Source organism: Daucus carota, chromosome 6 (assembly GCF_001625215.2).
Source record: "Daucus carota subsp. sativus chromosome 6, DH1 v3.0, whole genome shotgun sequence".
In the NCBI taxonomy this organism is placed as follows: Eukaryota; Viridiplantae; Streptophyta; class Magnoliopsida; order Apiales; family Apiaceae; genus Daucus; species Daucus carota.
The window spans coordinates 33,743,965-33,764,491 of record NC_030386.2 but is presented as its reverse complement, the minus strand read 5'-3'; the positions used below and the strand labels follow the sequence as shown (position 1 = coordinate 33,764,491).

Sequence of the window (20,527 nt, the reverse complement as noted above, 5' to 3'; positions counted from 1 at the left end):
AACAATATAAACAGGAAACTCCTAAAAGCATCGATAAACCTAATTGATACTCCCTCCGTCTCTAAATATTTTTCCTGTGTGTACTTTTCACGTTTGCCAACACACACTTTTGATCGTTAATATCTTTCATTTTGTAGTAGCATTAAATATAAAAACTTCACTGTGTTAAAGTATTCGTGAATACGAATCTAACAAGATCACTCATGACTATATTTAGTTTTATAGATTAGATGTAAATTAGTAATTTGTCTCATGTTATGAACAGTACCGACATCACAAACAGGAAAAGAAAAAAGAAACGGAGGGAGTAGTAATGTTTTTTTTATTAAACCAGATTAATAGCTCTTTTTTTACTGACAACTGAAAACATCTTTCTCTAGAAGAAAGCACAATCCCAAATAATTTTTATATTTATTATTATCAAATTCTTTTGTCAACAAAACTCAATTATTACTTCTTCCATTTCCGCTAACAAATCCGAAATCATTAAACACGTTTCTTTTATGATTTCAATTAAATTAATAATCTCTAAATTTGTTATTATTAAATTCTTTGATTAACAAAATTCTATCGGTGCTTCTTCTTCACCTTATTAACCGTTTATCTTAAGCGGCGCCCTCACCTGGCGCCATTCCCGTTCCCGGCAAATTTGAACTGTATTTCTTTTAATACTAGATATATGTTATTCGTCCAGGTTTCATATCGTCTCGCATCAAATTAATGTTGCATGATGGATTTTTAAACGATTCTTGATTGCAAATTTTCAAATTTCAGTTATGATTGTTACCCTTATTTCTCGTACGATTCATTCTTTTTTCTCTGTCTCCTCTATCTCTTTTTACCACTGACAGTGCCATCTTTGTTATTTGCCATTGAAGGTTTTTTTTTTCTTTTTTCATCATCATCATTTTTCCACCGTCTCTCCTTTTATCACTAACATTGTTATATTTGTTATTGAATTTTCTTCGTTTTTCATCAATGTTGTTTCACCTCTTTCTTTTTATCTTTACCTATTGAATTCCTTTCATTTTCTCTGATATCGGATCATTATCAGTTCATCATACCATTGTCTAGAATTCCGTCTTATATTTCTCAATAATTTTTTATTATCCAATATCATATAAAATTGTGTCACTTCTACATCATCTAGGATAAACGTAGCGGGGACCGTCATCGGTGAACTATACGCTTTTTTTGCCAAATTCGAAACCATTGAAAATTTTGAAGGCTTAATTTTCCTGACCAGGCCACAAATAAACGAGCCCTAAATAAACGAGGCCTAGTCTTCGTTCTCTATCGGTCGGCCTATTTAAACACGATACATCATTACATCTATCTCTGTACACGAACTAGCTCTTATTTGTACTGCATATATTTCCGCAATCGAGATATCTAATCAATTTCAAAGCGCCGTGAGCTTGCTTTCTAGGGTTTCCTAGAATTACAGTTTCTAGGGTTTCAATTCTTCCTTTCGAGAAATGGCCGTAGTTTCAGATGACGAAGGTGCCAATCTCTCTCTCTCTCCCTTTAGGATTTATATGTGTAATTGCTGCGATAACAATTGTGAATTTTGTATACAGAGGTGGAATTGGAGGAAGAAGAAGAAAGAGAAGAGGAAGTTGATCAGAGAGAAGATCGCGACGATGAAGATGAAGACGAGGAAGACGGTACTAATTTAGATTTACTTTATTTTATCATATTTGCCTTCTGTTTTTCACTCTATACATGCTGTCTTGATGAATTTCAAGGTTAATTTCTCAACTTTTAGATATAAATTTTTATCTTCTTTGTATATATGTGTTTCATCGTATGTTGGTAGCTTCGAATACCCATGGAATGTATTTATAAGTTTTTTTAGAAATCTTTTTGTGATTTATGATATGAATGTAATTTCAATCTTTGATTTATAACACAGTCTTATTTTAATATTCTGTTAATCAATTATTTTATCGAGTTAAACCAGAACATGACTGCTTACATGTACTGTTGCTATACAGACTTAAAGAATGTTGCTTACTTGATTTGAATTTTTGTTTAGTATTGGGATATATTTAGCTTATGGTTTATTTCTGCCAATGACCTTGAGCAGAAGAAGGAGAAGATGAATACGAAAAGGATGGGTTCATTGTAGATGATGTTGATGAGGAGGAACAACAAGATGGAGAGGACGAAGGTGCTGAGAGTGATGAAGAAAGGCAGAAGAAGAAGAAAAGAAAAAAAAGGTGACTGTCCCTTTGTGCACGTTCAACATGTTTTATATGGCTATGATTAAGATTTATTCAATTTTGTTTTTTGCAATCTAAGCAGGGAATCAGAGAAAAATTATGAACTTGACGAAGATGACTATGAGCTCCTACAGGATAACAACATCACCGTTCATCGCCCATCGGTCAGTTTAAGAGTGGTGTTGTTATAATTTTCAGTTTGCACTGTAGTGCTTGCAACTTTTCACCTGCTACATATTAAATAATATGCTAAGGTTTTATATATAGGGAAGTAAAAAATTTAAACGCTTGAAAAAAGCTCGGAAGGATGTTGAGGATGATCATTCTGGATTTTCTGATGATGATGATTTTCATAGCAGCGGGAAGGTTGGACGAACAGCAGAGGAGAAGCTCAAGCGTAGTTTATTTGGTGATGAGGGTAAGTAACGTTATTTCTTATGGAATTGTTGATGAATGTCTCCACTTCAATAAAACATATCAACAATATTGCAGGACCACAACTCGAAGACATTGCAGAAGAAGAACACCCAGACGAAGAGGAAGATGAACTTGAGGATGTCGATGAGATGGCTGACTTTATAGTTGACGAAGAGGAAGTCGATGAAGATGGAATTCCTATAAAGTACATTTTTGTTGGACCAGACATTGATTATTTGACATTGTCTTGTTTTACATCATTTTTTGATTTGTATATTGAATTATCATCATGCAGGAGGAAGAAGGTAAAACAGAAAAAATCTAGACAGGCTCCAGGAGTTTCATCATCAGCCCTGCAGGAAGCTCATGACATCTTTGGTGACGTTGATGAGCTGTTAAAGCTGCGGAAGCTAGGAACATCAAAGACAAGTAGCAGATCTTATGATGACAGTGGTGAATGGAAGGAACGGGGGCTCGGAGGTCATTTTGAGCCGAGTGTTCTTTCTGAGAAGTATATGACGGAGCAGGATGATGAAATTCGGGAAGCAGATATTCCAGAAAGAATGCAGGTAATTTTTTATCCAAAGTTTATCTTTTTGTATATCGGCCTGGTTATTTAATTACCGTTTCTTGTTTTCTGATTTGCAGATATATGAAAAAAGCACTGGGCCTCCGCCTATAGATGAGTCAAGTATTGATGACGAAAGTTTATGGATTTGTCATCAGCTTTCCACAAACATGTTTTATCTGTTTGGGAGGAATATATGGAGTACTGAAGAAGGTGGTCATGAACTTTCAATAATTAAAGAAGACATAATGAGATTTCTGGAGTTCATGCACGTTCAAAAGTTAGATGTAAGTAATGCTTATTGGGGATAATGCATATTCATTACCAGATGACTTTCTCAATATCTCACATTTGCTTGAACAGGTGCCTTATATCGCTATGTATCGAAAAGAAGAGTGCCTAAGTCTATTCAAGGATATAGACCAGCATGACACTGAGAGTAATATGAACAAGGCTGACAAGAAGCCAGTTATAAAGTGGCACAAGGTACCTTAATTGATCAAAGATTCATTGCAGTGCCTTAATGATTTACACTCTACATATAACTAAATTTAAATGCATGTTGGCTTTACTGCAGTTACTTTGGGCTATAGTAGACTTGGATAGGAAGTGGTTACTTCTCCAAAAACGAAAGAATGCTCTACAGACATACTATAACAAGCGATATGAAGAGGAGTCCCGTAGCATATATGATGAGACTAGGCTAAATTTGAACAAACAGCTGTTTGAATCGATTAGCAAATCACTGAAGGCAGCCGAGTCAGATCGAGAGGTTGATGATGTTGACTTAAAGCTCAATTTGCACTTTCCTCCAGGGGAAGTTAGCGTAGAAGAAGGGAAATATAAGAGGCCAACACGAAAGTCACTTTATACTAGTTGCAGTAAGGCTGGGCTATGGGAGGTAGCTAATAAGTTTGGCTATAGCTCTGAGCAATTTGGACTGCAGATCTCTCTTGAGAAAATGGTAGGTCTGTTTATACAACTTTACTTTATACTGGATGAATTTGATTACTGAGTAATGACATGTTATCTTGCCAGCGAATGGATGAATTGGAGGATGCCAAGGAAACCCCAGAGGAGATGGCTTCAAATTTTACATGTGCGATGTTTGAAACACCACAAAATGTACTTAAAGGTGCTAGGCACATGGTGAGAATGTTATAAAAACTTTATGTGAAGTAAGAGTATCTTGGCATAATACATTTGCTTTTATTAGCATAAATTAATCTCTTAAACCTTTGTCTGTTCCAGGCAGCAATGGAGATTAGCTGTGAACCATGTGTTAGGAAACATGTGCGTAGCATTTTTATGGAAAATGCGAAAGTATCAACTAGTCCTACACCAGATGGGAATGTAGCTATTGATACTTTTCATCAATATGCGAGCATAAAATGGTTACGTGAGAAGCCACTAACCAGATTTGAAGATGCACAGTGGCTGCTTATTCAGAAAGCAGAGGAGGAGAAACTTATCCAAGTAACAATTAAGTTGCCAGAATCCGTCCTAAATAAATTAATAGGTGATGCTCACGACTATTATCTTAGTGACGGAGTCAGTAAATCCGCTCAGTTATGGAACGAGCAGAGGAAGTTGATACTGCAGGATGCATTTTTTGTTTATCTTTTCCCTTCAATGGAGAAGGAAGCAAGGTCTTTGTTGACCATCAGAGCAAAAAGTTGGTTACTTTTAGATTATGGAAAACGGTTGTGGGATAAAGTTGCAGTGGCACCATATCAGCGGAAAGAAAGTGATACAAACTCAGAGGAAGAAGCTGCACCAAGAGTTATGGCTTGTTGTTGGGGCCCAGGAAAGCCTGCAACCACTTTTGTGATGTTGGATTCATCTGGAGAAGTCTTGGATGTGTTGTATGCTGGGTCCCTCAGTAACCGCGGTCAAAGTGTTGATGACCAACAACGCAAAAAGACTGATCAGCAAAGGGTTTATAAGTTCATGACTGACCATCAGCCACATGTTGTTGTTCTAGGAGCTGTAAATTTGTCCTGTGCACGGTTGAAGGAAGATATATATGAGGTATACACTCTTGAGATGGTTTTGGTCACTCTTACTTCTACTTCTCTCTATCTCCTGTAGCTACAAATCAATTAAAGGACAGGGTTCCATTTAATGTTTAACTTTCGTGCTGTCCTCTGGGTACACCTATAAATGACAATTGTTTACTGATTGACCTTCATGTAAAAGCTCCTGTTAGTTAATTTATATGTATACATTGAGCAGTCTTATTTTTTTATATGCAATGTTACCTGAATTGTAATCCTTTTTAATTGTTTCTTGCTATTGTCACAGATCATTTTTAGGATGGTAGAAGATAATCCTAGAGATGTTGGCCATGAAATGGATGGTTTAAGCATTATCTATGGTGATGAAACCCTTCCGCATTTGTATGAGAATTCTCGCATTTCGGCGGACCAGCTTCCTTCACAGTCAGGTAATTGACTTTTCATTTAGAATTGGATATATACATATATTTACACTTAAATCACTGAGTTTAGGCACACAAACCTTTAAAGTATGAAAGAAATCTGTGCCCTTAATGTTTGTCTTTCGTGCATCCCAGCCCTTTTTTCATATATATCTTCCAAACATACGTGTAAGGCCATTTGACAAAATTAGTCTGTGTCTGACCTATTTTCACCATGTCTTCCAATTTGAATAAACCTTGCAAGACTCCCTCTTTTACCACATCCTTGAAATTAAGAATGAAATTTGTTGTGGTAAGCTTGGAGATGGCCTGATCGAACACCCACACTAGTTTTTCCGTGTCATGCCATTTTTTCTGGTGAATGGAACTAAATTGTCATGTGTATTGATGTTGGAGTGTATTTTTGGAAGAAAAATACAGATGAAGGGGCGGGGTGTATAAATGTCAAACTTTAAGGGCATGGAGGTTCATTTTTTTACTTTGAGATATATGTTTTCAACCTTTATACTTTTAGGTCAAAATGTGAGTAACCTTTTAGGAATACATAATAAATATCTTTTCTTTGGTCTATTCTGTCTTTCAGGTATTGTAAAGCGTGCTGTTGCTCTCGGACGTTATCTTCAAAACCCATTAGCAATGGTTGCTACATTATGTGGACCAGGGAAGGAAATATTATCTTGGAAGCTTAGTCCTTTGGAGAGCTTTCTTACTCCTGATGACAAGTATGAGATGGTTGAACAGGTCATGGTAGATGTGACTAATCAAGTGGGGCTTGACATTAATTTGGCGGCAAGCCACGAATGGTTGTTTTCTTCTTTGCAGTTTGTTTCTGGGCTTGGACCTAGAAAAGCAGCGTTTTTGATGAAGTCCTTGGTAAGAGCTGGGTCTATCTTTACAAGGAAAGACTTGTTGACAGCGTATGGCCTTGGGAAAAAGGTTTTTGTCAATGCAGCTGGTTTCTTACGAGTTAGGCGGAGTGGGATGGCTGCTAGCAGCAGTCAATATATTGATTTGCTGGATGATACACGAATACATCCGGAATCATATGGTCTTGCCCAAGAACTGGCCAAAGATGTTTACCTGGCAGATGTTCAAGATGAAATAAATGACGATGAAGATGTATTAGAGATGGCAATAGAGCATGTAAGAGAGAAACCACACCTGTTAAAGACGCTTGAGGTTCATGAGTATGCTAAATCTAAACAGTATGAGAATAAATTAGAAACCCTCAATAATATTAGGTTGGAGTTGATTCAAGGTTTCCAGGATTGGCGAAAGCAATATGCAGAGCCAACTCAAGACGAGGAGTTTTACATGATATCTGGGGAGACCGAGGACACCATAGCAGAAGGAAGAATTGTGCAGGCAACAATTCGTAGGGTGCAGCCCCAGAGGGCTGTTTGTGTTCTGGACTCTGGATTAACAGGTATTCTTAGTAAGGAAGACTACACAGACAATTGGAGGGAGGTAAATGATTTGACTGAGAAGCTGAATGAAGGTGACATTGTAGCTTGTAGAATCAGGTCAATTCTTAAGAACCGATACCAGGTTTTTCTAAGTTCCAGAGAGAGTGAGATGAGTAGTGATAGGTATCAGAATCATCGAAATTTAGATCCATACTATCACGAGGATCGTAGCCAGTTGGTGGGTATTCAAGATAATATTGCTCGTAAGCAGAAGGAGCTGGCCAAAAAGCATTTTAAGCCACGGATGATAGTTCATCCCCGCTTCCAGAATATTACAGCTGATGAAGCTATGGAGGTTAGATTTATACTGATAATAATTCTTCATGCTTCATGACTTGTATACAGCAACGGGTACTTAGTTACATTATTTATCTCACGAGTACATGAATTGGGTGTGATATAAAGATGCACGTGCGTATACACTTAATTTTGATATTAGTATATACATATTTAATTTTTTTGTGATGGCCTATTACTTCTTTATAAGTGGACGTAATACTTTATGCGACTTAATGGTTTAGTTATATGCAATCTGACTATTAATATTTCTGTGATGCATAGTTCTTATCGGACAAGGAACCTGGTGAAAGTATTGTCCGTCCTAGTTCTCGCAGTCCTTCGTATTTGACACTGACAATCAAAATTTATGACGGGGTTTATGCTCACAAGGACATCGTCGAAGGTGGTAAGGACAACAAGGACATAACTAGCATGCTTCGTATTGGCAAAACTTTGAAAATCGGTGAAGACACGTTTGAAGATTTAGACGAGGTCTGTATTTTCTTTTTTGGCATCTGATTCTGAAGTTTCTTTGCACTGTTGACTTGCTTAGGATTTTTTTTTTTTGTTATCCTCAATTGGAAGTTTGGTGTCTTCTCTTTATATATATACTATGCCAATTAGGATTTTGTCCATCTGGTTTTTTTCCTGATTATCTCATGTTGATGTAGATGAAACTATACATGTAAATCCTGTTCCTTTTTTACCTGGCAACCTGATGTTGCGTATGTGGAATGGTTTATACTTCAGTTGATGAATGTATTTATTATTGGATAAGACCAACTATACATTTGCACAAGAAAAGTGTGATGCCGACTCCAAAGTTGGTATAATTTCCCTTTCAGTTTCTTTCCCCAATTTTATTTAAGGGGAGGGGATGTTGATTTGCTATCTTACTTACTGTAGGCATATATACAAATGATAATTAATAGTAAGACGGGCTGTCATGTGCATATTTTTTTTTTTTTATTGCAGGTGATGGATCGGTATGTTGATCCATTAATAGCTCATTTAAAAACTATGTTAAGCTACCGCAAGTTTAAGAAAGGCAGTAAAGCAGAAATTGATGAGTTTTTAAGATCTGAGAAAGCTGATTATCCCGCAAGAATCGTCTATTGCTTTGGCATATCCCATGAACATCCAGGAACCTTTATATTGACATATATAAGGAGTACAAATCCGCATCACGAGTATATTGGCATGTACCCAAAGGGATTTAAGTTCCGTAAAAGGATGTTCGAGGACATTGATCGCCTCGTAGCATACTTCCAAAGACATATTGATGATCCACATGACCTGGCTCCATCAATCCGGTCGGTTGCTGCAATGGTTCCAATGCAAAGTTCTGCACCTGGGGGATCTTCTGGTGGTTGGAGTGGTTCCAACAGCAATGATGGTGGTTGGAGAGGCCAGGCCATGGACCGTGATAGAAATTCTAGTATGGGTGCTAGAACAGGTAACTGCTTCATTTTTTAATCTTTGATTGAACAAAACAAAAATGTTCACTCGTGTTAGGGAAATCTTCATACATAGCATGCTATTACTTATTTGATTATATCTGATAGTACCTTTCTTTGTTGCTAAAAATAATGAAATACTCTGACAAGATTTCATAGTTTGTTTTGCCAATGAGATTCTTTAACATTTCACATGAAAGATGAGACAAGAGTACCACTTTGCAAGCGATATAATAAGTCTCATGGTTTTCAACTTCTAAAAGCTTTTGATTTCAAGAGCCACAAATTTGTGTATTAATCAACAATGCAGTGCATAATTCTGTAATGCATTATAAAATTAAAACCAAGGTAATATAAGATCATATATTAAAAGAAAATGTCACTTGGGGAAGGAGGCTAGTTCTATGGTCTTTGTGGGTTCCAATTTTGAAGTTGCAACAACGGGGAAGCTATACATATGGGCTTTACAATTGGTTGAAAGTTAGTGTGGAATTAATATTTTTGCTGATCTTATGTAATGATAGGGTTATGCTAATCATAGATTATAATCTAGAGATGAAGAGTTTGTTTGGTTGAGTTTAAAATTGCGACTTATGACTAACGTGGCTTAATGTGATAAGCTGAGAACTTAAAATGTTTGTTCGTAAAATTACTCTCTTGTTCTAGTCTTGTGTATGGTACCAGACTTTAGTAGTTCTATGCATTCTAAATCTGTAACTAAGCTTGGTCTATGTAGGCAGGGGAGATTACACACCCGGTGGCCGTCATGATAGACATCCTAGTGGGTTACCAAGGCCATATGGAGATCGGGGCCAGGGTATGCACAATAATAATGGCAGAAGAGTTGGTGCTAGCAATGAGAGGCAGGATGCAGATTTTGGAAAAAGAAGTGATGATGGATTGGAAAATTTTCCTGGTGCCAGGGTTCAAAATTCACCAGGAAAGGGGGCTTTTCCTGGTAGTTGGGGTAAGCCGTGGTGATGGTTGAGGTTCTAAGGTGAAAATGGACTGAATTATTGCTGTCGGGTTAGCTGTAGGTGATCAATGTGGGTTTGGTTTCAGGTCGCAGTAATTTGGTTCATTTCAACAGTCTTATGTTGTAACTTAATAGACACTTGAAACTAGCCACCGTTTTGAAGTTTGTAATCCTTTGTTGGCTGCATTCTGTAATATGCAAGCTGTTTTTATTTTCTGAGCGTTATTGCAGGTAGTGTGGTCTGAAAAAATGATAAACCCCTTAACATTATTGTTACCCTATCTTCTTTTTTTAGTGACAATTTAGTCTGCTTTAATGAGTTGAGAGGAGTCTTGTCAATCCCATTGGAGTATCATATACAAGTACGAATATAAGATGTATGCGTTTTCGGATATCAATGATAATTATAGTGCACATCTACTGAATTAGCAAGTACATTATTGCATTTTCAAATTTCTTAATTTAAACTCTCATGTAGTTGCATTTTGTTTCTTAGTCAGAAAAGATAAATATTTTGTTTCGGTTGTATTGGTTTATATTATTTGGACGTTAGCCGTGTGTCTGTAAAGAAGAGCAAGAATGTATGTGTCCTTATTTTACAACAAATATCCACTTGGTGTTTAATAGGTATCATTTGCACTTGGAACGGTCTCATATTTGAGATACTTTTACTACCTTGAATGTTTTTTCAGATCCTATTTGTCATCTCGAAGCCAGATGTTTTCAAGAGTCCCCATTCAGACACATATGTCATGTTTGAGGAAGCAAAGATTGAAGATTTGAGTTCACAACTGCAGACTCAGGCAGCAGAGCAATTCAAAGTGCCTAATCTTAGTCATGTAATGCCAAAGCCAGAACCTTCAGTAACTGCTCAGGAGGAGGAAGATGTAAATGAAACTGGTGTGGAACCAAAAGACATAGAGTTAGTGATGACTCAAGCCGGGGTGTTAAGACCAAAGGCTGTGAAAGCTCTTAAAGCTGCTAATGGGGATATTGTCTCTGCCATTATGGAACTTACAAACTAGATGCTGGTTAATACTATGTTTTACGAGGATTTAAGTTTAGAGCTCTTCATTTTTATTACCGACCTCGCTCCATTAATGTTCTCTGTATGTGTTAATAGTCTTGGCTTTTGATATGGTTCATGATAAAGATGTTTAATGATACTGTGAGGGCTTTCAAGACATGGCACTTCTGCATTTTGATTATTCACGGTTTTATGTTAGATGTTCGAATATGTTGGCTAGTTTCATTAATTTTGGTGTTAAATATATATCACTCACATGTATGCAGGAGATATAACCTATATATGCCTCATGAAAAAAGAGTTTAAACGCTATGAACTTTTGTCTAACCTAACAAAATGTAGGGGGTGCTCTGATAAATTGTTGAAAATACTGTATAATAGGATACTGCAAAATTACACAACTTCATTGAGCTTTATAAACATATACCTGTGGCAGGCCCCATTATAGTGACCAAGTAAATTTAATTTATTCGACTAAAGGGAAAAGTACATTGGCAGAAATGAATTATGGAAAGCCATGTTTGTATGACCAACCTTCCTACTCAACTGGCCACTCGAAGTGTTCTCTGTGGTGGTTAACACCATGGTTTGTTGAGGAACTGCTTCCAGCTGTTCCGTTATGGTAAGAACTGGAACGAGATGAGCGGAAAGGCCACAAGAAAGACCATGGACCCTGCCTTTGCCTGTTTGTGCCACTTGCCTCTCTTCTGTTTGAATTTTTATTGCCACTACCTGGTTTTTGTGGTGTGACATCCTGACGGCAAACTGGGCATGAGCTGCGTTGGGCAAGCCAAGGAACAATGCAATCTGAGTGATATATATGCTTACAAGGCAATTTCTTAGCTTGAGACCCTACCTGAAACTTCTCTTTACAAACAGCGCAGTGAGAATCAGAGCGTACATCTTTTTTCGAAACCTTAACTGTAGGCAAAGCATCAATTGCTGATTTGGAAGCAGGGAGAGGACCACGTCTATCTTCAACATGGAATTGTTCAAAGAATTCTTCTACTCCAGGTCCTACAAAATAATCACCACCAGTTTCTCGCCTGAATCCAAGAAGCTCATTGAAAAGATCAAGAAGGCCGCCGTTGTTAGGCATTCTAACTGGCATATCACCACTGTATATAGGCCAGGGACCCCAAAAATGTCCGCTTTCCGTTCCTGAATCTGCTCTTCCTCTAGCCTCAGAGATATTGATCCTTTGTCTTTGTGCCACTTGCTGCCTAAGAAAATTTGAGACAGCTTCCATGAATCCGGGGCGCTGGTTGTGATCATCAACATTCAGACTTGGACTTGGTAAATCCTCTAGCTGCTGAACAAACCCTCCACAACAGTTGATACAAAGTCCATTCTGTTCTCTAAGAGTAACTGGTTGTCTACAATAGTAACACCAATGGGTAGTTCCACCAGTAGACATTGCTCTAGAGTTCTTTATTACCTCAGGTCCTTGTATATGATACCTAGACAAGATTAATAACCATTCACTGGATTAACACTAGCAATTCCATAGAAAATTTACAAAAGAATTGTTAACAGATTACTTATGTCATATCAGATTCATCAAGGCTAATTGGCTGAAACAACATATCTACTCTTTAATTTTTTAACTGAAAGGATGCAGTATAATATCAATGTATCATAAATGTAATACAGAAAATACAACCACTTCTGCACTCTTGTATAAATATATAATCACATATATAATTTTCGCTACCTAATTAATTCCATTCATACGAATCTACACTAGAGCCTGATCCTACTAATTCCAGAAAGAAGGATCATTCCTCCTTGTTCATATTTTCACAATCATCACCTCAGAAACTTTGCATCTTTCATATTCTTCACTCTTGACTCTTCCCTCATACAACCTTTTGCAACACTTCTTATCATTCCAACCTCATTCCATTCCTTCCAACCAGATGGACATTATACGGATAACATGTGTTTTAAGTTCAACAAAGTACTCATCACATCAACACTCATAATATCAGGGAATCATTGCATCAGTTTTAAGTCTGGAAGCGATTCATAACCGAATTATAAAAAAATGGGTGAACTACATTGGAATCAAGGGTACTAAGATTTTAGAGCCACAATAAGGGACATCTAAGCTTACAACATAGAAGCATGCCAAAACTGAGCAATCAATTACCACAGATAAAGATTCAATTTTTATAAAGATAAAGATTAAGTTGATCAAAGTACAAGTCAAAAGCATACAGAACTCATCAAATTTGTACCAGAAGATCAGTTACATCTTTAAAGAGAACCACAGAATCAAGAAACATACAATGCATCTAACAAAAATCACACAAACAAATTAAGAAGAGATGAAATGCAAGAACTGTAAAATTATTATAAAAAATATATGTGCAAGTATGTACCTTGATCAAATAGAGGCTAGATTGTCCAGTGCATATATAAACACATTGAAAGAAGGGAGAGAGATGAGCGTATGGGTCAAGACTCGAGATTGGGATTGGAGAATGAGAGAGAAAGAGAGTCAATGTGAGAGAGAGAGTGTGGGTTGATGCTAGAATGAGCCGGGGTGCATAGGATTATTAACTACTGTAAGCTCTCGTGGGATTGAGGATGCTGTCTGGGCTCCACGTGGTTGTTATTATTAATGATGAATTATTGAATGTTATTATGGGCTGTTTTTATTGTAATCATCACTCCCATGTCTTTTTCATATCCACACAACTCTATCACACCATCCCAAATGCCACAACTTTTTCCAGTCATTTGCTCCCTCTCGCTCTTTTCTTTATACTAGCTTATACCCCGTGCAAGGCACGGGAGCTTTTTAATTATTTATAAATTTTTTAAATATATTTTAAATAGTGTAAAAAAATTTAATTTATAAATAATATATTAAAATTGTATGTATCAAGCCAAATTATTAAATTCTTTCTATCAAATTTTAAATTATTTTAAGTAAAATATGTGACGCCAACTCCTATTAGATTATATTTATAAATGTATTTTACAGAATTATTATAATGTGATTAAAATTTTTTTCTAAAAATTGTTATGGTTCGAGATTAAAATTGATAAACACAATTTGTTTTGAATTAAGAAGATGAATCATAAACATGTAATAAGATGGTAGAATTTGTTTTGGATTAAGAAAAAGTTTTTGTATTCGTTCCTCACATAAATCGGGCTTATTAATTTTAAAATATATTAGATAAAAATAATTTTGTGACGCCGCGATTTATATGATTCTACAAATAAAATTGGTAGAAAATATTTATTTTCAATTAAAAAAAAATCATAAACACGTGAAATACAGAATTTGTTTTGGATTCAGAAAAGGAATTATAAACATGCAAGTAGATATCAGTTGTCTTATGGAACGGAAGTTAATTTTGTTTAAATCTAACGGTGCTTATTTGTTCAATATACGATCCGATGGATAAAAATAATTTTGTGACGGTGCGATTTATACGATTCTACAATTAAAATTTGTAAGAAATATTTATTTTGGATTAAAAAAAAACCAAAAACACATGAAAGACAGAATTTGTTTTGGATTTAGAAAAGGAATTATAAACATGCAAGTAGATGTCAGTTTCCTTATAGAACAGATTCTAATTTTGTTCTAATCTAACGGTGCTTATTTGTTCAATATACGATCCGACGGATGATAAGCTTTTGGATCATAGGACCATGCGACCAAATTATCTCCCTTACGCTTATTATATATACTAGCTTATAGCCCGTGCAAGGCACGGGAGCTTTTTAATTATTTATAAACTTTTTAAATATATTTTAAATGGTGTGAAAAAATTTAATTTATAAATAATAAATTAAAATTTTCAATAAAATAAAATTTGAAATTATGATTTGTTTGTAAGTTAGAACTTTGGTAAATACATCATCACAGCCATTAATGGTTTCAAATAAATTATTTTAATCAAGCAATTCCTTTTCTCGTATGTATCATGCCAAAGTATTAAATTCTATCTATCAAATTTTAATATATTTTGAGTGGAATACGTTATGCCAACTCCTATTAGATTATATTAATAAATGTATTTTATATTAAAATTATTATAATGTGATTTAAATATTTTTCAAAAAATTTATATGGTTCTAAATTAAAATTGATAAACATAATTTGTTTTGAATTAAGAAAAGGAATCATAAATATGCAATAAGAAAGTAGAATCTATTTTGGATTAAGAAAAAGTTTTTGTATTTGTTCCTCACATAAATCCGGCTTATTAATTTTAAAATATATTATAAAAAAATTGTGACGGTGAGATTTATATGATTCTACGAATAAAACTGGTAGGAAATATTTATTTAGGATTAGAAAAAATCATATACATGTGAAAGACAGAATTTGTTTTGAATTCAGAAAAGGAATTATAAACATGCAAGTAGATATCAGTTGCCTTCTAGAACAGAATTTAATTTTGTTCTAATCTAACGGTGCTTATTTATTCAATATAAGATCCAACGGATGATAAGCTTTTGGACCAGAGGACCATGCGACCAAATTATCTCCCTTACGCTTATTATATATAAGTATATAAAGTATATAATTTCTAAAATTATTTGACATATATTTTAAATATCTAAAATATAATTTTATACATTATTTTTAAATAAATATTTAAATATTAGAATAATAATAATTTTTGAAATAATAATTTATAATTTTTTTAAAATACGTGATAAATCTTTTCCTTCAATATAAACAATCTGGACAGTACAGATGGAGCATGAATTATCTCTAATGTGACAAATTAATCTGTACTATTTTAAGGTCTTTCCGAGTTTTCTAGTTTGTTTTACCTGATTAGGTAAAATATTTGGTCAAAGTGGTCCCCGCAAATTGTTGTGGAAACAACTCTTGCTTTTGTCTTTGATTTAAATTAAGATTCGAAGAAAATGAAAGAAAGTTAATGCTCAAGTGTGATTAGAAAATAGGTAAATGGACATCCATAACTATGACATTGAAAGACATACCAAAAACAAGATTTTACATAAGGTTGAAAGTTTAATCCTTAACAAATTAATTACACTAATGTAGCGTTTGTTTTTGAGTAAACTAGATATTGTGTATCTTTGGACAAATTGCAAAGTGTATACCTAATATTTTGATAATGCAAAATGTGTACCTATTTTTCAATTAGTCATTCCAATATATCCACACCATCCGGAACGAGAAGCCATATTTTTTTTTGGATGGAAAGCGCAGAGCCATTTTTAGAACATCTGCAAGCATACATATGTGATGTAAAATTTGACCCACGACGTGACTTTGTTGACTAATTGGTGGCGTTATGTTTACCGTTTATGTCATTTTCGAGCATACATAGCTATAAAAACGAGTATGTCATAAACAGTGACAGTCCATTAAAACATGGTCCAAAGTCCAGACTACCGGTAGCACAATAGCACATACTATTGGACCTCACTCCACGACTCTTTTAACTTGTTCTATTTATTTTTTAGCATCCTTGTCATGAAATGTAGAGTTCACGTAGGTGCATTTTAAGGATATCACTAAACTAAGACGTAAAATAATTGTTAGATTTAAGATGTTGATAGTCATACATTTAACACTAACTAGCTTCTTAACCCGTGCGAAGCACGGGTTGCTTTAAATTATTTTTCCAATATATCATGTATCTCTTTGTTCATCTTTCTCAGGTTGAGATAATTTATATTATAAAAATAATTTAAATTTAATATTTATACATATTTTAAGTCGTATTATGTTGATGTATATGTGTACACATCTATCCTCACTATTATCATATTTATTAAAAAAATATAAATACAAAAAATATACACTATTTAAAATTTTATTATATAATTAAATTATCACTCTTTTAAAATTATTGAAAATTTGATATAAAAATGAAATTCTTGCCGAATCACAGTCTTTGTCATATAGTTATGTATTATATTTATAATTATTCATATATATAGATATATGATTTTATCAAGGTTGTAAAAATCAGAAATCGGTCCAACTCGGTTTGGTTCCAGAAAAATGAGTACTCGGAACTCGGGAGAGTACTCGGAATGAGTTATCGGATAACTAATCGGGTATTTTTCGAATTAATTTTTTCTCTCATATATAGTTATATGTTGATTAATAATAAAACTGTCTAATAATATTAATATTTTAATAACACACTTGAAATAATGAAATTCAAATAAAAGCTACTTGTTGATTGTTTTTGACGTAATAATCATTCACAAGTTTTAATAATAAAACACATATACTTTCTAATTAATATCAATACTTTGCAAAAACAAGACCAAAGCATATATAAATTTACGTTTAATATCTTTTGAAATAATTTCAAATAAAACAATAAAAAATTGATAAGTCAAACTCGGATTTGACCTCGATTACTCGGAGTCAAACCGAGTTCTGACTGATTTTTTAATAAATCGGTTTTGAACCCGACTACTCGGAACTCGGATCGGACGAGGGGTTAAAAACGAGTACTCGGAATGAGTACTCGGCCGACTCGGCGATTTTTAGAACACTGGATTTTATTAAATCATAATAATGAAATATTTTAAAAATCGGCTGATTAATCGATAATCGGACCGATTTTTAACCGGATTTGCAAAATTTAGTTAAATCGATGATTAATTGGTTAATATGTGTCTATATATATATATATATGCATGCATGCATGCATGCACACACACATATCCTCACTATCATGATATTTATTAAAATATAAATACAAAAAACATACACTATTTAAAATTTTATAATATAATTAAATTACCACTCACCTAAAATTATTAAAAAATTGATGTAAGAAACGAGATTCCTGCCGAATCAGAGTCTTTGTAATATAGTTATATATTATATTTATAATTATTCTAATATATATATGTATATGTATGTGTATATATAATTTTATTAAATCGTAATAATTAAAAATCATTTATAGATACATACAATTTTCTAAAAAATGGCGATTAACCGATTAATGTATAGTTGGACGGATTTCGTTCCGATTTGACAAAAAGTTGCTCTCTTATATTAATCATTCAAAAAAATGGCGATTAACCGATTAATGTATAGTTGTACGGATTTTGATCCGATTTGACAAAAAGTTGCTCTATTAGATTAATCATTCTGATTAATCGCAAATTTTACTGATTTATACTTTTTACAACGCTGGATATTTATTTATGTATTATTAAATCATAATTATAAATATAATATACGTATCTGTATTGAAGTTTTAATTTAAAAGTAATTAATGTATATTAATGATTACATATTAATGACTAATAAATACGTTAGTATAAAAAATCAATAATAACCTTGATATATATATATATATATATATATATATATATAAATATATGTATAATGAGCAAAGGGCATATTTGTCATTCCGAATTAAATTACTCACAGTTCTTCTATTAGATATATAATAGATAATAGATTGATTGGTTTTGTTGTTGAGAGCATATCCAAGCCTACAAAATTCAAGTGACATATTAAAAATAAAATTTATACACACACACGATATACTCTAATGATATAAATTTTTATTTATAATTATAATCAACCTCATGATATTGAATATATTTATTGGAACTATACGACAAAAATATCACATCATCTATCAGCATATTAAGATAATAAATTCTTTTAATAATAACTTGAAATAATAATAATATACTATCTCCTTCTCTTCAATTTTTAATATTTTTTTTGTATTCCTTGACACAAGTTTTAATATACATATAAAATATAATTTCATAATTTATTTTTAAACTTTATTATATAAATATTCAATCTTACAAGTTAAAAAACTTATCTAAATTCAGTTATTAAATACAAAAAATATTAATATGTGAAACAAAAGTTACAGATTCAAAATACATATATAATATCGATTTTTCTAGTGTGTGCCCATGAGCACATACTAAGCGCGGAATTTGATAAGTTTGAGAGATTTTGATTGGATCTCATATCTTAATAATAGTGGACCTCCTGCAAATACACCAACAACACCAATCAAAATCTCCCAAACATATCAAATTCCGCGCTTAGCATGTGCACATAAACCCATATAATATTAAAAGGACTCTAAGTCTTATTAGAAAAGAAAAGAAGCAGCAGCAAGAGAAGAGGCATTTTATTTGTTGACAATAATGATTAATTCAGTTAAAAATGTATTTCCAAAGCTTTCGACTATAATTGTTTTAAAAAAATATAAATCGATATTGTTAGAATAAGTATAACATATTAGACTTTGGAGTATGAAATTAGCAAGTCCTGATGCTAGGAATTTAATAAAGCAGCAGGGAGCAAGGAAGGTATATTAATATCTCTTTCTCTTAAACCAAGACTTATAAAAGCAGCCCTGTTTTGGGCCCATTGGGTAGCTTCACCGTAACTATAGTTTCATGCCACCTTCCTGCATAAAAGAAAAGCCCAATTAAAAAAAATCTTCAACTTCACATTCTCTATCTCTGCTGCTTGCTACGAGTATATATATATATATGCGAGTCAACAGAGGGAAGAGGAGAGAAGTTGTGTTAATTAGATTGAGTTGAGAGAGATCAAGTAAATACGAGATGGGAGATGAGATTGTGACTTACATTCTGGAAAAGCTGGCTGATGCCATTGAAGAATCCGAAAAGATGAAAATCCGTTTCGCTGCCAAGGTGTTACTCCCTAATCTTCACAAGGAGTTCACTGAGCTTAAGACTTTGGTTGAACAGAAACGAGACAAAATTAAATCAGCCGCCGCCGCCGCCGCTACCACCACTCCTCCGTCAGCGGTCAAGAAACTTCCAGAGGCTTCCAAGCCTTCTGTTCCAGCTTCTACTTCTCCTAAGAAAGATGAGGTGAAAAAGTCAGAAGCTCCTGGAAATGACAAGAAAGAGATGGCCGCTTCGAAGAATGCTGGTGATGAGAAAGAGACGGGAGAGGCGGAGGATGATGATAAGAAAGAGACGGAGGCTCATTCAGATGATGCTGCTGATAATAAAGAATCAAGCGCGGTTCCTCAGATTGATGAGAAAGAGCCGGGCACTTTGCTTTTTACTACCAAATCTGATAATGATGCTGATCCAGAACAGACCAAATCTGATAATGCCACTGGTCCAGAACAGACGAAAGATACTGCTCCTATAACATCAGGTGTGATCAGTGGTGGTGGTGATAAGAAAGACTCGATTGTTGGAACCACGGCTAAAACGACTAGTGAACATGGATCCGAAATTACTCCTGCCACAGACGATGTGACGGGTGATAAGTCCATCACTCCCACTGCCTCTGCTGGCGATGGTGAGAAAGAGTCGGCAGCCTCCAAGACTGCAACATTGGCGAAACCTGGTGGTGCTGATAAATCCGAAACCTCTCCTGTTTCAGACAAGGGTGCTCCAGAAAATAAGCCAAAAGCTCTCTCTGCTCCTGGCGGTGGTAAGGAAAAGGCTGTCAGCCAGGAAGATTTGCTGAGGGAACAGCTCTACTACATCAACAATTTATTGACCGAGTGGCAAATGATAACCCAAAACCCCTTCTCTTATCCTTCAATCAAAGAATTTTCCAATACCTTGAAGAAAATTAAGCAGGACCTTAAAGAACCCCCCAAGAAGAGTGATGAATCCAGCCATCCTGGCACCCGGCAGCCTACTATTATTAAAAATGGTAGCCCAGCC

The 20,527-nt window shown here is 34.4% G+C and overlaps 3 protein-coding genes across 4 annotated transcripts; 2 read left to right on the top strand and 1 right to left on the bottom strand.

Annotated features, from left to right (window-relative positions):
• Nucleotides 1–1,244: 1,244 nt before the first annotated feature.
• Nucleotides 1,245–10,147, top strand: LOC108227139 (transcription elongation factor SPT6 homolog). 2 transcript variants are annotated; one of them, XM_017402139.2, is made up of 17 exons: nt 1,245–1,503; nt 1,581–1,667; nt 2,090–2,222; nt 2,308–2,389; nt 2,493–2,643; nt 2,718–2,847; nt 2,938–3,211; nt 3,291–3,497; nt 3,574–3,696; nt 3,788–4,174; nt 4,249–4,359; nt 4,462–5,241; nt 5,515–5,656; nt 6,234–7,411; nt 7,678–7,887; nt 8,371–8,851; nt 9,589–10,147. In XM_017402139.2, exons 1-17 carry the CDS (start codon nt 1,479–1,481, stop codon nt 9,831–9,833), a joined length of 4,746 nt encoding a protein of 1,581 aa, XP_017257628.1. In that variant the 5' UTR covers nt 1,245–1,478; the 3' UTR covers nt 9,834–10,147. The 2 variants fall into 2 exon arrangements, with proteins under 2 accessions (XP_017257628.1, XP_063935140.1); XM_064079070.1 differs by lacking the exons at nt 1,245–1,503; nt 1,581–1,667 and having other exon boundaries at nt 2,158–2,221; nt 2,306–2,389.
• On the top strand, nt 9,833–10,853 carry LOC108227141 (nascent polypeptide-associated complex subunit alpha-like protein). Its single transcript, XM_064080192.1, has 2 exons — nt 9,833–9,841; nt 10,521–10,853. Exons 1-2 carry the CDS (start codon nt 9,833–9,835, stop codon nt 10,851–10,853), a joined length of 342 nt encoding a protein of 113 aa, XP_063936262.1.
• A 385-nt stretch (nt 10,854–11,238) lies between these two features.
• LOC108227140 (probable E3 ubiquitin-protein ligase RHC1A) lies at nt 11,239–13,461 on the bottom strand. Its single transcript, XM_017402140.2, has 2 exons — nt 13,240–13,461; nt 11,239–12,315 (listed from the first exon to the last, which is right to left on the bottom strand). The coding sequence occupies exon 2, from the start codon at nt 12,270–12,272 to the stop codon at nt 11,394–11,396; it is 879 nt and encodes a 292-aa protein (XP_017257629.1). The 5' UTR covers nt 12,273–12,315; nt 13,240–13,461; the 3' UTR covers nt 11,239–11,393.
• Between the last annotated feature and the right edge of the window lie 7,066 nt (nt 13,462–20,527).

What these genes read in the sequence shown, in the direction of transcription:
- LOC108227139 (XM_017402139.2), top strand. Translation starts at nt 1,479, where the DNA reads ATGGCCGTAGTTTCAGATGACGAAG. An exon ending in TAGTTTATTTGGTGATGAGG is followed by an intron (nt 2,644 to 2,717) that starts GTAAGTAACGTT and finishes ACAATATTGCAG; the next exon opens with GACCACAACTCGAAGACATT. An exon ending in TGAAGGAAGATATATATGAG is followed by an intron (nt 5,242 to 5,514) that starts GTATACACTCTT and finishes CTATTGTCACAG; the next exon opens with ATCATTTTTAGGATGGTAGA.
- LOC108227140 (XM_017402140.2), bottom strand. Translation starts at nt 12,272, where the DNA reads ATGTCTACTGGTGGAACTACCCATTGGTGTTACTATTGTAGACAACCA.